This window comes from Thunnus albacares, chromosome 23, assembly GCF_914725855.1.
Source record: "Thunnus albacares chromosome 23, fThuAlb1.1, whole genome shotgun sequence".
NCBI lineage: Eukaryota > Metazoa > Chordata > Actinopteri > Scombriformes > Scombridae > Thunnus > Thunnus albacares.
The window spans coordinates 4,163,820-4,179,145 of record NC_058128.1 but is presented as its reverse complement, the minus strand read 5'-3'; the positions used below and the strand labels follow the sequence as shown (position 1 = coordinate 4,179,145).

Below are 15,326 nucleotides of genomic sequence, written 5' to 3'. Positions count from 1 at the left end.
ATGTCTAAGAAATATGTGAGATGGCAAACGACGCGGAGTGACCTAACCCATGGAAGAGCTGTGGCATCCAAATAGTTTGCTTGATGAAGAATATAAAACATTTTTTGTGAATGAAACATATCACAATATATGTTTTAACTTTTTAGGGTTAATAAAACATTAGATATAAACAAAACAGCTCTATAATCTGAATATTGTCAAACTTTTAAAGGCTTCAGCGTGCTTCAAACAAAGTGGATCCTCTGAAAGCATCTGAATCCGACACAGCAGAGTTCGTTTGAAGCATACTGAGGCCTTAACAGATAAAAGGTCTTTAAAAAAGGGGATAAAACCTCAAACTTAAACTTGAGGTAAAAACTGTTTTTTCACTTGTCAACTAGCGACTTAACCAGCCAAAACCACGATACTTGCTCACACTTTGAAGAAGAAGATGTACAGATTCAGAGTCACTGTATGTTGATGTCGATATTCACGCTCTTGCAAACAGCCGTTAACCTCCTCAACTGACCACAGCCTCTTGTTTTTGCATCATTACATAACACTGAGCTGATATCATGTACAGTATGTAGCCAACAAATGCATATTTGAGACCAACGAGTCAACTGCAGACATAAAAAAGTCAAAGTTAAAAGACGTTTTTAATGTTGAGAAATTATGTTTAACAGCTGAACCTGTTGTTCTTTGAACACATCAGCCTGAATAATTTGTTTTTAACGTAATAATAATAAAACTCTTTTCCAGTTAGATCCATTAAAACATTTAGAAAACATATGTAGGTAAGATGTACAGAAGTAGATCATTCACAGCAGCCACAATCATCCTTCACGCCTGAATCATTCATGTAGTTGTTATTATTAACTCAACCTAATGTTATTACTGATGACAGTCACCGGAGGAAGCGAACCGACGGTTTATTCCGCCGCCCCCTCGGCCGCTCTAACGACAGCCACTGCCACGGGAACGGCGGGGTGATGGAACGAAGCTCGCCACCGGTGACGGGTCACTTCAGTCCCAGGGAGCTGCTGCTGGGACGAGGTCAGGGCTTGACCCCGCCGCTCGACAGCCCGGAGCGCCGCCGCCGCTCTGCTGCCGCCGTGACCATGACGGTGAGCCGCCATGAATCGCTGCGGAGGCCGGAAGACACGCCCATTCGGCGCTCGAGCAGCGGTCAGCATGGATTCAGCGACTCCCATCGATCTAGAGCGCTGGACCCCGACACGCTGGCACAGGTACACTAACACACACACACACACACACACACATAGACAGGAACCAATCAGACAGCTTCAATTAAAGCTGCATTAATCAATATTTTATGTAGTAATATTGAATTATGTGAAAAGAGTCGCTTGCAGTAACAAACTTAATGTCCGACCAACAGTCCAAACCAAAAATATTCAGCTTACAATGATGAGGAGGAAATCTTCACATTTGAGAAGCTGCAACCAACAGATATTTGGCATTTTCACTTTATAAATGACTTTATCTATTGATCAACAAAGTCATTAATCGAATAATCATTTCAGTACTACATGGCCATAAACATGACTTTAAATAAATGATAATATTGCATCGTGTGTACTAGATACATGTCTGCTAACTGCGTACGCTGATGATACAGTTGTATATCTGTCAGCTTGTTCGGATTTTCCTCTGTGGTCAAAAATCAATTATTGCCGCTGATAACTTGGATTTAAATTGTAGGTGTTTCTTTCTGATATTAAATGTAAATGACTAAATAAGCAACAATTGAAAGCGAGTTGGAACTGGGCCTTTCTATCCCTCCAATGTAGCTCAGCAAGGAAACACAAGGAAACTAACTTTGTACTAAAAACACTGAAGAGACAAAAGAGTAACACTGGAAAATGCCCTCTTCCGCAAACAATCTGATGTCATCACGAGGAGGAAGTAGAGGTAACTTTGCAAATGAAGCATTTAGAGCAGGTTGAAGCCCTGGATTTTGACTTGCAGGGAACATTCATACTTACAGTACATCAAGCCCCCAGGAACAGCAACGGGCTGTGAAGCCAATTTGACAAAGCGGCCAAACTGTGTAATTTCAATGTCACGTCACGCTATTGGGCCCAAAAAGACTTTTTCCCACAGACTTACATTGTGAAAGACACATCTGTAAATCAGCAGATAATTTGAGCATCACAACCCCACGAAATGATTTGTGTAGAACAGATCAAAGTAGAATCTGATCCGTTCGGTTCGATCACATTTCGAAAGTCTAGCTCAACTAGTGCGCTTGCTCTATGGGCCGAGTGATCCCGGAAGATCCGGGTAATTTTATACCCGGAGTTCGAACTTTTTTGGCTTCATGCGCCACTGAGCAACTTTCATAGGACTGAACGGGGCCCCGCTTCTGATGCTGTATCCAGTTCTCTTTATACATCCATGCGATACGTTCACCTCAAGTTTTGGATCTATGACCATTTTTAACATGTATATAACAGTATAAAAATAACAGAAAATCACAAAAAGCATGATATGACCCCTTTAATCTTCCTCTTTTCCGCCTGCAGGACATCGAGGAGACGGTAACTGTGGCTCTGGGGGAGTTGAGGCAGCTGGAGCGGCAGGGCTGCCGGCCGGCTCCTGACGTGGTGCTGGACACTCTGGAGCAGGTGAAGAACGGCCCCATCACCACCTGCTCCTCCGAGTCTCCCAGCCCCCACAGCACCCCCAGTACCCCAGGAACACCGGGAACCCCCGGCACCCCCGGGACCCCCGGCACCCCGAGCCCTCTCAGTCCTCTGAGCCCCATCAGCCCGCTCCCTGGACCTCCGCCAGGACCTCCCAGACCGGCCAACCCTTCCCCAGACACCCTGGGTTCCTTCAAGCCAGTGGCGGCCGCCCGCATCGGGGCTCCGCTGCGGCCCCCCGCCCTGAGGCCCAAACCTATGGTTCCACCCAAGAGCAGCACCCCGCCTCTGCCCCCACCACTAGACAAATCCTGCACCATGTGAGCCAAACCAGGCCGATAAAGGGCCGAATCAGGCCTACCCGGGCCAAAAATGGGCCAGAAGAGGAGATCAGGGTACTGCTTAATGTTTATAATCAACATGAGGGTAGACATGGTAGGGAGGACAAAAAGGGTTTTAATGTAGTAATAAAATATAATATATGACATGACCTATGATATGATATGCCATGATATTTATGTGTTGTCAGGTTGGTGTGTAACTCTCTTGGTGTGTAGGAGTTTACTTTCTCCATGTATTGAAGCATTTATCAAAGGTTAGCTAAAAGAACTGCTGATAGAGATACAGGAGCGAGCGGAGGCAGAGCATCCTGTCCTGTATATGAGATAATAGTCAGAGAGACATGGGGGAGTGTAGTTCAACTCCAGTAAAATGTAGTTGCAGTGACGTGAATGTTGGCTGTACTGTCATGAAGATAGGCCTGCGTTAGCTGAAGAGCCTATCACGAAAAAGGCTGCTGTTTTCTTAAAAAACTATCTCGACTGGCTGCTGTATATGTGACAAGCGAAAGGAAGTGAAGGAAGAGGACACGGCAGAGTGAAGCCAACGATGGTTCAACAACAAACGTCTGTGTGACTTGATTTATTTTTTTATTTTTCACTCGGTTCAGCTGCTAAGCTCACTTACACCTCAAACCACGAAACGCCTCTTGAGGTCGTCGGTGACACAAAACTCACGTTATTTAACCAATGTCCAGCTATTTAATGAATGTTTCCAGTATTTAACGACTGTTCAGCCATCTATTGAATGTTCGGTGAGCTGTCGCTGCGGCTCACTTAACTTTTTAACAGCCTTTCTTGTGTTTTCGGATGGAAAGCCCCCCACGCCCAGACCGGAGCTTCAAACAGGGTGTGATGGTTGAGCGGTGGAGGGAGTTAAGAGCTTGGACAGAACTTTTTCTGGGATGGGGTGGGTGTATGATTTCTTTCTCGTTTGTGTGCAAGAAGAGTGTGTGTGTGTGTGTGTGTGTGTGTCCTGCTTGCCTGCCCTTGTTCTGCTCCCTTGTAAGTGCAGAAGCACTAGAATAGTGATAGATGATAGATAATTCATGCCTGCCTTGAGTGCCAGAACACGCAAGAGCAAGTTGAGAAAATGGTGCAGCGAGTGCAAAAAGCATGCCACTTTCTGTATGTATGTGTATGTTCGTGTGTGTGTGTGTGTGTGTGTGTGTGTCTGTGTCAGAATAATGGTTTACCTGCTTGTTACACTGAAGTCACTAGTTAACCTTAAATTCACAGGAAGCTAACAGGGTGGGGCTCTGTGTGTAAACGCCCAAAAAACACTTGAACAGCACACTGAATGTGGCCTCCAACCGGGCTGGTAACTGATGCGAGTGCGGTGATTCAAATGAGATATGACGTGCTGAGATAGGTTATGGATGTGTGTGTGTGTGTGTGTGTGTGTGTGTGTGTGTATATGTGAAAGTGCCTTTTTTTTAATCCTTGTCTTTTTTGGGGGGAGTTGTGAATCCACTCACGCATGTCCAGAACGAAGAGCAGCAGCACTCCGAATGAAATAATCATAAAGTGTTTAGTAGATTACTGAATTATGAATTCTAGCATTAACCCATTGTGACATTGCACTTTGATGTATAGGACTGTGTACTTGGCATGTAGCATCATAACATGTTGGTGCATTTTAACTCAAAGGGAGGTTTCTTTGAATGTGTTTGATAATAAAGGAAATGGTTTTTGTCTGTTAGTGTTGCTGTATTTGAAAAACTGAGCTTCCTGAAGATGAGCTCATATAGCCAAATGGATTGTATCAATGTGTTGTATTTATATTATAAATAAACCTGAATAAATTAGCATTCAAGTCAATAACTGATTCAGACTTTCTTTAAATCAAATGTCGCTTTTTGTTTTGTTTGAACACTGCGGTTCCCAAACTTTTTCTGTCTGCAAATACCAATGTTTGAAATTTTTTAAAAATCCAATGACAACATGATTGTGACCAATAATAAATATAATAAATAATCTTAAGATAAACTTGTCAGTGCTCTGGTGGACAAACGGGCATCACTGTGTCTAAACTACCACAAACATATCTTCAGTTTCTTGTTCTGGGCTCTAATCAAAATTGAGAAAAATAAATCGACTTCTATTTAGAGAATAAATCAATTTGAAATTCTCTGACTGCAGCTTCTCATATGTGAATGTTTTCTGGTTTCTTTAGTCGTCTATGACAATAAACTGAATACTTTTAGGTTTTGGACTGTTGGTTGAGACCAAACAAGACATTTCAGGTTGAATCTTGGGCATTTTCAACCATTTTCTGACATTTTATAGACCAAACAACTGATTAATTCATCAAGAAAATAATCATTAGTTGCAGCACTAACAACATTTACATTTTGAGGAATTAAAGCCAGGTGTGCAATCATCTCAAACCTTTATTTAAACAGTATCATTAAAAAAAAAAAAAAAAAACATGTTAAAATGGTAATTGATGCAAAATAATTAAAATCCTTTATAAATTAATTAAACAAAGGCATGGAGCACTAGCAGCGCATCTATTCCTCACAAGGTGGAGGCGTGTGTTATGCTGTCATTGGCCTAAGAATCAGTGAGTAAAATAAATTCACAGAGTGATCCTTTGTGGGAGGGAAACACTACACAAGTGGTGCATGTCTTTGGTCTGGAATATTTTTGGCAAAATGAGATTCAAAGCAACATAAAAGGACCGCTGAATCAACCAGTCGTTGGACCACAGAAAACAACTTTTCACAAAGAAGATAGAAGAGAAATGATTCGAGCAAACGGGTTCCGTATTAGTTGAGTTTCATCAGGCGTGTGTGTGTGTGTGTGTGTGTGTGAAGTTCAGCCCTTCGACCCAGGTTTGAGGGTGCTGAAGGGTTTGGAGTTTCTCAGCGAGCCCGAGATCTCCTGCAGGAAGGCGGCGATGTGCAAATCCTTCTCCGACTTCCTGCCGTCGAAGATGACCACCAGAGTGAAGTGTGGCTCGGGCCGCGTCAGGTAGTAGGTGCTCTGGACTTTATCGTCATAGAAGTGCACCACCTTGTCCAGAGTGTTGAGCTCGGCGGCGCGGTCCCCCATCATCATGATGACGTTAGGCCAGTGCGTGAGCGGGCGTTCTCCTGACGGCAGGGACACCACGGCGGGGAACTGCTCCACACCCTTCGGTGCTTCTCGGTACGAGTGCGGGTGGTGGTAGCCGTGGCCCTGGAAGCTTTCTGAGCCGCGGTTGTCAAACACCAGAGACACGTTGCTGGCGTCGTGTTTGCGGATGAAGGAGCAGATCTTGCCGTGGTAGTCCGGCGTGGTGCGGGCGGTCAGGGCTCTCATGTCGGCCGGAGCTGTCTGCCTGCTCAGGGCTTCGTGGAAGTAGAAGCTGAACTTGGCGAGCAGCGCCGCTTGGAAGCGCTGCAGCCACAGGTACAGGTGAGGAGGCTGCACGGCCTTCTGGGACTGACCTCCGAACAGATGCTTGCGGGTTTCTTTCTGCCGTTGGAACAGCTGGCCCCAGGCGGTGAGCTTGGAGTTGGCGCCATGCAGGCTGAGCAGAGCTGGCAGGAAATGCCACTCGGATACCTGGGCCTGGCAGCGCAGTAACTGGGTCACCACGTCTACCTCGGTCTGGAAGCTCTCCTCCACGCGGCCCAGGATGGGGTGGTGGAATCTGAGAGAGCGAGGAAGAGGAGGTTGGTAATTAAACACAAGCAAACAAATGCAAACACAGAGGTTGGCCTAATTTGTCGTGACCTAGAAACAGCTGCCTCTTCGCATTAAAGTTTGGATCCGAGTGTGAGCTCAGCCTGCACACACACACACACACACACACACACACACACACACACACACACACACACACACACACACACACACACATTCTGTATTTGCTGTCCATTTATTTCTCCAGATCTGCTGCAGAGGGCATCACCTTCATCCTTCAGTGCACGGTCAAACTAGTGATGTGTGGTGTGTCATACTGCAACCTGCTGCAATTCAGTCAACAGTTCAATCATGCGGTTTGTGTTCCTGCTACAGTCGCAGGACACGATTTCGCTGACATGTCTCTGGGGAAAGATGTGGAATCCTACATTTGCTAGATTAAGCAGAAAGTTCTCCTTCTCCAACCCCAATATGTCATCCTCTCCTTTACAAAGTTCTATCTTTTATCTCACTAATACCTTTGTGTTTATTATAATCCAGGCCAAACCAGGTATCAGTGGCGGAAGAAGTATTCAAACATTTATTTAAATAAAAGGAGTTAACACCACACTATAAAAATCTCACAGTATTATCAGCTAAATCTACTTCAAGTAAGGATATTTTTGGTCTTTTTTGTCACTTAAAAAGACTTAAAGGACTCAATTAAGGACTAAAATTAAGTAAAAAGTCAGAAAATGACATATTCATGTGAAGTACAAGTACCTAAATATTGCACATAAGTATTTGATTAAATGTACTTTGTTAGTCTGTAAACAGATACACACTTGGAGCTGTATTTGTGCAGGACGGCCTCCAGCGTGGTGACCAGCTCGTCTGAGTTGATGCTCTTCTGGCTGCCCAGAGAATGCATTTTCTCGTACAGGTCGGCCATCTCCATGCGGGCCTGGGTGAAGTGGCAGAGCTGCTCTGACAGGTGTGACAGCAGGTCCTCCAGGTAGGAGGCGGAGCCCGGCTGGCTGTGGCGCCCCATCGTCACCACTTTCCTCAGCTCGTTGTACAGGGAGGTGTAGATGGTTCGGATGGAGTCTTTGCGGCTGAAGAAGGACTGGCCGCCTGCAGAGAGAGAGAGGAAGATGTCAACTGCTGTGTATATAGAGACAGATAGAAACAGTTGAGTTTTCTTTGATATTTATGTGCTACATCGCCATCTAGTGGTGGAAATGTGTAGCTGTCAGACTGCTATGACCTCACACATGATCAAACTAAAGTAATAAGACTTTAAGTGTTTAAACTTTGCCTGTTATTTGAACATTAATACAACTGTTTTCTATTGTGTGATAGACAGTTAGATAATGTTTTAGAAATATTTCAGGGGATAAAAAGAATAGAGTGCATCTTCCTAGTTTATAGTTTTGACCCTTATTGACTTATAAAAGGTGTGAAAGTTGTTAAAGACACTAAACAAGAAGGTCTGGTATTCCCTGGTCTAACTTCTTCTGATAACTTCCAGTTAATATTTCTCTCCATTTTTTGGATAGAAGAATGCTTGGTGATTCACCTGCTGCAAAAGGTTTATCTAGTTTGTCTCAAAACAACAGTCAGGTGTCCAAATGAACAGAGAAAGAGGTTTTTCTTGCTGTTATCATTCCTGTAAGTGATGGAGGACAAAATCCACAGTCCTCCTTCTGTGCAAAAAATGTATTTCAAAGTTTATCTGAAGCTAATATGAAGCTTCACTCGTCCAACTGAGTCAAATCAAGTAGATATCTTTTAATGTTACAGTCTTTTTAGTACCCTCTTTTTGTTACTATACTTCCACCTGCAGCTCAACAGGGAAACACTGTCCAAGGAAACACAAAGAGTGAATTTGATGCTAAAAAAGACTGTAAATGTGTCAGATATCCACTTGATATGACTAACTCAGACTGCTGAAGCCTCATATAAACTTCACAGAGACTTTAAAATGACTGTGTGGACACACTGTGGATTTTGGCCTCCATCACTTCCATTGAAAGCTCTTTGAAGGGGATTTTTAACAGCCAGTATGAACAGGAGGAATGATTACAGCGAGGAAAACCTCTTTCACTGTTCATATGGACACCTGACTGTTGTTTTAAGACACACTTGTAAATGTGTAAACCTGTCCTTTACTGGTATTAGAGCAAATTTCTACTATCCAAATTAATGCTTCTGAGTAACCTGTAATTAAAAACTGACAAAATTAGTATTCCCCACCCTTTGGCATAATCATAAGCAGTCATGTTGTGGTTATAATCGGGATTAATTACCCATCTTCTGTCCCAGGAAGGTCATGTTGTGGTACGCCTTCTCCGCGGCGGCCAGGTGAGCCAGCGCGGCCAGCAGCGCGGCCCAGATGGCCCCAGCGGCTCCGGCGCTCCTGCTGTTGTCCTTCTCCTTCTCCACGTAGTCCTTGGCCCGGTCGAAAGAAAACAGACCGAGCTGCGTGAAGAAGCTCTCCAGGATGGCCCGCTCCCGGGGAACCGGCCGCAGCTCCTCCACCTCCGTCATGGCTCACAGATGACGAAGCTGCTGCCTGTCAGAGCAAACTGACTACCATCCTTCCAACCGAAACACGCACAGTTGACCGACTTCAAAGCAGTTTGACATTATTTTAAAACCTAGCTCTAAACAACTGTGTCGGCAAAACCCTTAAATATGTGCTTAAAATAATAATAATTTAAAAAATGTGCACATAATCAGCTGTCTCGCTAACCGCCTGACGCCATATTGGTTTATCAGGATGTAAATACTACGGAATGTCAAGAGTGCCAAAATTAAATGTTCGCTAGAGATTGTAGTAGTGACAGAAATGACAGTAGTATATTATTAGGAGTTGTATATATATATATATATATATATATATATATATATATATATATATGTGTGTGTGTGTGTATATTTTGTTTTTTGTTTTTTGTTTTTTTTTTTGTCACAGTATGACAGAGTAGTAGTGACAGAGAGGAGACACTCAGCCAATTTATATTTACTGTTTAGAGTCAAATAACAGTTTAGTCTACTTTGGGTTTTTGTCTCATTTCTCCAAATGAGTAGTTTTAAAAAATTGTGTTGTTTTGAATCAGTGCTGGTGGGAGCCTGGTTGGTTAGCTTCACTATCAGCTGACTGACGGGGCTGTTTATCAGGGTTCAGCTCTTGGGGTTTTTAGTGTTTTGAATGGAAGTGTTGACTTTTAGACTTGAATTTAGATTTAGTCCAAAATGTTATTGTCCGTTTTTGGGTGTTTAACAGTAACAGGAAATGTCTCAGTTCTGCTCGGCAGGCGTTATTTGATGTTTTCCTTTTAAACGTTTGGAGTTCTTTGACAGAATTCAGTGTGGAGGGCCTCTATTGGGTGTTTGTCCCATGAGCCATGCTGCAATCTACTGAGCGGGCCCCAGACCTCATCTCCATATAAAACTATTGGTAATATCAGATATTTTTATCCAGATTCTAATTGGAACATTAACATTGAATAACTTGATTTTTAAATCCTACATTGCCCCAGCCTGCCTCTTCCTTCAATGCATTTATTGCCATATTGCTCTCTCTCTCTCTCTATCCCTCTCTCTCTCTCTCTCTCTCTCTCTCTCTCTCTCTCTCTCTCTCTCTCCAGGGGTGGATCTCTGCTCTCCTTAAAGAGTTTCAACTGCTTCAAAATGAGCACAAACCTCATTTACACTCAACCTTCTCCATTCCTCCCTGCCTGGTAGGTGACATCATCTTCTTTTTTCTTCTTCATGGTTTCTTGCAGTAATTTAAGTAAATGTTACTGATTTTAGGTGATAATTTTGTTTGACCGGAACAGACTGCTGGTGTTTTAATCACGCCCCATGGCTGCTGGTTTTTGGCTTTGAACTGTAGTCTTATGTGCCTTTGGGAAGCCTTTGGTCACACGCTGCAGGTCAGGCCACAAGTCAACCTCAGTTTATTAAGAATTCCCCATTAGATGCAGATGATCTGGGGTTTTTGCACAGATATAATTTCAGTGAGTGTCTTCTTTCAGTGTATGAATTGGAAAAAAAATATCATGTTACCATAGTTAGGCTAATTTAAAGTATTTTAAATGGGTCTTTGTACAGTTTGTGGAAACGTTTAAAAAGAAAAAAGATGCAACAATTAGTCCGTTAATCAAATAATAAATGTTCAATTTGTTATTTTTGACCAAATAAATGACATATATATAATTAGAGTTTGACTTAATGCATGAATATAGGTCTGTTTTACAGGTTTAAACCAACTCGCAACATCAGAAAACTTTTAATGACTTCGATTTAGTTGCTTTCTAGTGTTTGTGAAAGTGTCTTAAGAGAAATCAGGTCAATAAAAGACAATGAAGTCTTTCAGTTTTAGGGTGATGGCAGGTTTGAGTCTTGTGGTTTGAATTTCAGTGGTGGTTGGCATCACACATTGTGCTTTTTAAAAACATTAAACTGTTGAACTGCTCTGATTTTGCCTTTAAATCCAGACAAGTAGAAGAATATATCAAGATGGTGACATTTTAATTCAAGTCCCCCTATTTAGCATTTATAATCAGCATGTAAACAGGTAATAAATGGTTTATAACACATTATAATGTAGTTGTAAGCAGATATAAGTGTTTATTAATGTTTGTAAACAAATAATTCCAATACTGCACATTGATAAACACTTAAAATGCCCTTATGTCTGCTTATAACTATATTAAAGTGTGTTATAAGTCATTTATTAAATGTTTATATGCTGTTTATAAATGCTAAAGACGAAGACTTAAAGTAAAGTGTTACCACGGGGCAGCTGTGGCTCAGGTGGTAGAGTGGGTCATCCACCAATCAGGAGATTGACGGTTTGATTCCCGCCTCCTCCTGATGAGCAGGTTGGCACTTTGACCCCTGCCATCGGTGTATGAGTGTATGTGAATGGATGAATGTGGCTCGTAGTGTACAAGCGCTTTGAGTGGTTGGAAGATTAGAAAGTCACCATATAGGTTCAGTCCATTTACCATTAAAATAAATGTGATCACCAGGGATGTGCTAAAGCTCTTCATCCTTGCATCATTTTTATCTCGTTGCTCTTTTGGTTTGAAGTTAACGGTGGAAAACATTGATTTCCAGTGATTATTTTAGCCAGATGAGAGAAGCACAAATATTTCTGTAGACAGAGAAGTTGAGGTTTTTTTGGTGTTTTTTGTGTGTTACTTTTATCTAAAAGAGAGTCTGAAAAACCAGAAGAGAAATTTCAAATACAAAAGTGTAGGGCTGTAACTAACAAGCATTTTCATTATCGATTAATTTCACAGCTTATTGTTTTGATTTATTGTTTCCATCACAATCAAAACTCCAAAACCCAAAGATATTCAACCAAACATATGATATAAAACAGAAAAAAGCAGCAAATTTTCACATTTGAGGAGGAAATTTCTCACTTTTTTTCTTGATGAATGATTTAATCGATTACTCTTAATTATTGGTTATTAATTGCATGTTGACCAACTAGTCCATTAATCGACTAACCGTTTTGTTACGTCAACAGTGGCTTTTTACAGAACAACGAAAAAAGGCTGCAACTAATGATTATTTTCATCATCGATTCATCTGTCAGTTATTTTCACGATTAGTCGTTTGGTCCATAAAATGTTAGAAAATTGTGAAAAATACAAATCACTGTTTCCCAAAAGCCCAAGATGCAACCTAAAATGTCCTGACCAACAGTCCACAACCCAAAGATATTCAGTTTACTGTCACAGAGGAATAAATAAACCAGAAAATATTCACATTTAAGAAGCTGGAATCAGAGAATTTTAACATTTTTTCTTAAAAAATGACTCAAAACGATTAATTGGTTATCAGAATAGTTGCCAGTATATATTCTGTTGCTCTACTAATTGATTAATCAACTAACTGCAGCTCTATTCTATTTTTAACTAATTTATATAGAACTATTCTGGGCTTTGAACACACTTTAGACTGTGGTGAAGCTTTTTTAGTGTCTTGCAGCAGGAACTGTTGATAAATAGGTGTATAAAATAAGTATAAAAATCAGTTTCAATCAGTCTATTCCATTAAAAAATTATCATTCTCAGAAAATGCGTGATAATTGCATGAGCTTTTAATAGCCAGTATGAGCAGGAGGAATGATTACAGCAAGGAAAACCTCTTTCAGTGTTCATCTGGGCTCCTGACTGTCTGGTAGTTTGGGTGTACAGTGTTCTGTAGTGCCGTCCCGGAGGGGAGAAGTGGAACGGGTTACGTCAAGGGTGTGAGCCGTCTGCAGTGCCTGTTTTCCTGACTCTGGAGGTGTACAAAGTCCTGGATGGTCGACAACAGCAACATCGTTTGTAGTTTACTCTTTGACACAGAACAAAGATTGTTATCATCTTGATTTCATGTCAGTTACAGGACGTTTCTTACAGTGGACAAAGTTCATAGAAACTCATCTGCAGCAGACACCACTTCTCTGCTGTCCATATGTATACTCAGTATGTTAGTTTAGAGTGTAACTAATCAACAGGAAGTTACATTTATTAATCTTTCCCTTTAATGACCCATACACAAAAAAGCACACTGTGAGGCAGGAGGTTCTTCTTTTTTTTAAAAAAAAAACTCTTAAGTCACCCACTGAGATGCTCCCACTAAAGGATGAACACAACAGAGCTTGTGTTCATGTGGAAGGGATGGTGCTGTGTGGACAGAGCTCTGTTTGTGCTCTGATGCTTTCCCATGTGATAACAGATTACAGGCAGCATCTTGTGCAAAGCTTTAAACTACGTAATGATCAGCAAAAGTGCATGAATTATACGTCTGGCAGAGGATGCTTGTGGAAGCGCGATGGTGTCATAATTACAGCTACAATGATTAGTCAATTAATCAATTAGTTGATTGACAAAAATTAATCTGCAACTATTTTGATAACCAAATAATGTTTTTTGTTATTTTTTAAGGAAAAATTCCAAATAAAATTGCTGATTGCAGCTTCTCAAATGTGAAGATTTTAAACTTTTATGTTATATGTGATAGTAAACTGAATATCTTTGGGTTTTGAACTGTTGATCAGACAAAATAAGATAATTGAAGACCTTCACCTTGTGCTCTAAGATATTATAACAGACATTTTTCACCGTTTCCTGACATTTTATAGATAAAAAACACTTGGACTTTTTCTTGAAGCAAAGTATTTCTACATTGTGGCTTTGCTACTTTACTTTAGTCACATCCATACATGTTTTAAGATGTATATAAAATACTGTACTTTGAACAATAAGAAAAGTGCAAAAAAAAAAAAGGGAGAATAGATGTATTGTTATTGAGAATATTGTTTAATGTACTTTTGTTAAAAACATAATTTTGGCTCATTTTATATAATTAAATATATACATATAATTAAAGGTGCAATGTGTAGGATTTAGTGGCATCTAGTGGTGAGGTTGCAGATTGCAACAAACTGAATACCCCTCCCCTCCCCCTCTCCTTCTATGCATGTAGGAGAGCCTCTGGTGGCCACAAAACTCATGAAAAATGTGAAAGTCCCTCTTTAGAGCCAGTGTTTGGTTTGTCCTTTCTGGGTTACTGTAGAAACATGGTGGTGCAACATGGCGGCCCCCATAGAAGGGAAAACCCAAGCCCCCAGGAACAGCGCCGGGCTGTGAGGCCAATTTGTCATAGCGGCCAAACCATGGAATTACAACGTCACATGACGCTATTGGGCCCAAAAAATACCTTTTTCCATAGACTTACATTATGAAAGAGACATCCGTAAATCAGCAGATAAATTTTTTTGAGCATCACAACCCCCGCGAAATGACTCGTCTCACTATCAGAATTTGATTCATTCAGTCCGATCACATTTCGAAAGTCTGAGAGAACTGCACGATTGAATTGTTTTTTTCTCTATTCAAGTTAGCTGGAGGGCTAAAACCGGAAGTAGCCGGCTTGGTCGGCGAAAGCCACCAGTACGCTAGCTCTATGGGCCCAATGATCCTGGAAGATCCAGGTCATTTTATATGCGGAAATCGAACTTTTTTGGCTTCATGCACCACTGAGCAACTTTCATAGGTATGAATGGGACCCCGCCCCCGACGCTGTATCCAGTTCTCTTTATACATCAATGGGAAAACCAAGTGGCAACCTCTGGGGCTGAAAAATGAAGCCAATGCAGAAGCGCCAAAAACTGCAGTTCCTTGAATGGCCACTTGAGGCTCCAAAAGTAAGTCAATCCCCATAGACCCTCATGTTAAAATGCCCAACTTTACAGCAGAAATAAATATGTTTACAGCCTGGTACAAAAAACGGTTTTGGTCTCTATAGCTATAATTTTTTTATAACTCACTCGTTTAAATTCTATTAAGCTGTAAAGTTATGCATAATGAAGGACATGGCTGCTTTGAGTGACAGGTCCGCCAGCCGCTAGGTGGCTTGTTTCAGCCATTCGGCCCGCCTCTTTGCCCATTTTTGATTGGCTGGGAGTCAAGCAGCGTCACGTACTACCAAGATGGCGACGGCCGGAGCGGCATATTTTTATACAGTCTATGGGGAAAACACAATAATTCTTATTTTCTTTTATTATTTTCACTAATTAAAACATACGTATAAATATTATAATCCATTTCTGCCAAGTCTGTTCCACTGGATGGCACTAAATTCTACACACTGCACCTTTTAATATAGAATTAACGAAGGATTAATCACGTGATCAAAATATGGTTACTGTCCCTTT

The 15,326-nt window shown here is 41.4% G+C and overlaps 2 protein-coding genes across 3 annotated transcripts in view; one reads left to right on the top strand and one right to left on the bottom strand.

Annotated features, from left to right (window-relative positions):
* srgap1b (SLIT-ROBO Rho GTPase activating protein 1b) overlaps positions 1-4,683 on the top strand; it is a 37,846-nt gene extending 33,163 nt beyond the window's left edge. For both annotated transcript variants that reach the window (XM_044343865.1, XM_044343866.1), the window contains 2 exons: positions 887-1,229; positions 2,529-4,683. In XM_044343865.1, coding sequence (XP_044199800.1) covers positions 887-1,229; positions 2,529-2,972 — 787 coding nt within the window. In that variant the 3' untranslated portion in view covers positions 2,973-4,683. The remainder of the gene's footprint in view (positions 1-886; positions 1,230-2,528) is intronic.
* Positions 4,684-5,391: 708 nt separating this feature from the next.
* Positions 5,392-9,410, bottom strand: kics2 (KICSTOR subunit 2). The gene is made up of 3 exons (XM_044343216.1): positions 8,908-9,410; positions 7,444-7,732; positions 5,392-6,626 (listed from the first exon to the last, which is right to left on the bottom strand). Exons 1-3 carry the CDS (start codon positions 9,146-9,148, stop codon positions 5,807-5,809), a joined length of 1,350 nt encoding a protein of 449 aa, XP_044199151.1. The 5' UTR covers positions 9,149-9,410; the 3' UTR covers positions 5,392-5,806.
* Between the last annotated feature and the right edge of the window lie 5,916 nt (positions 9,411-15,326).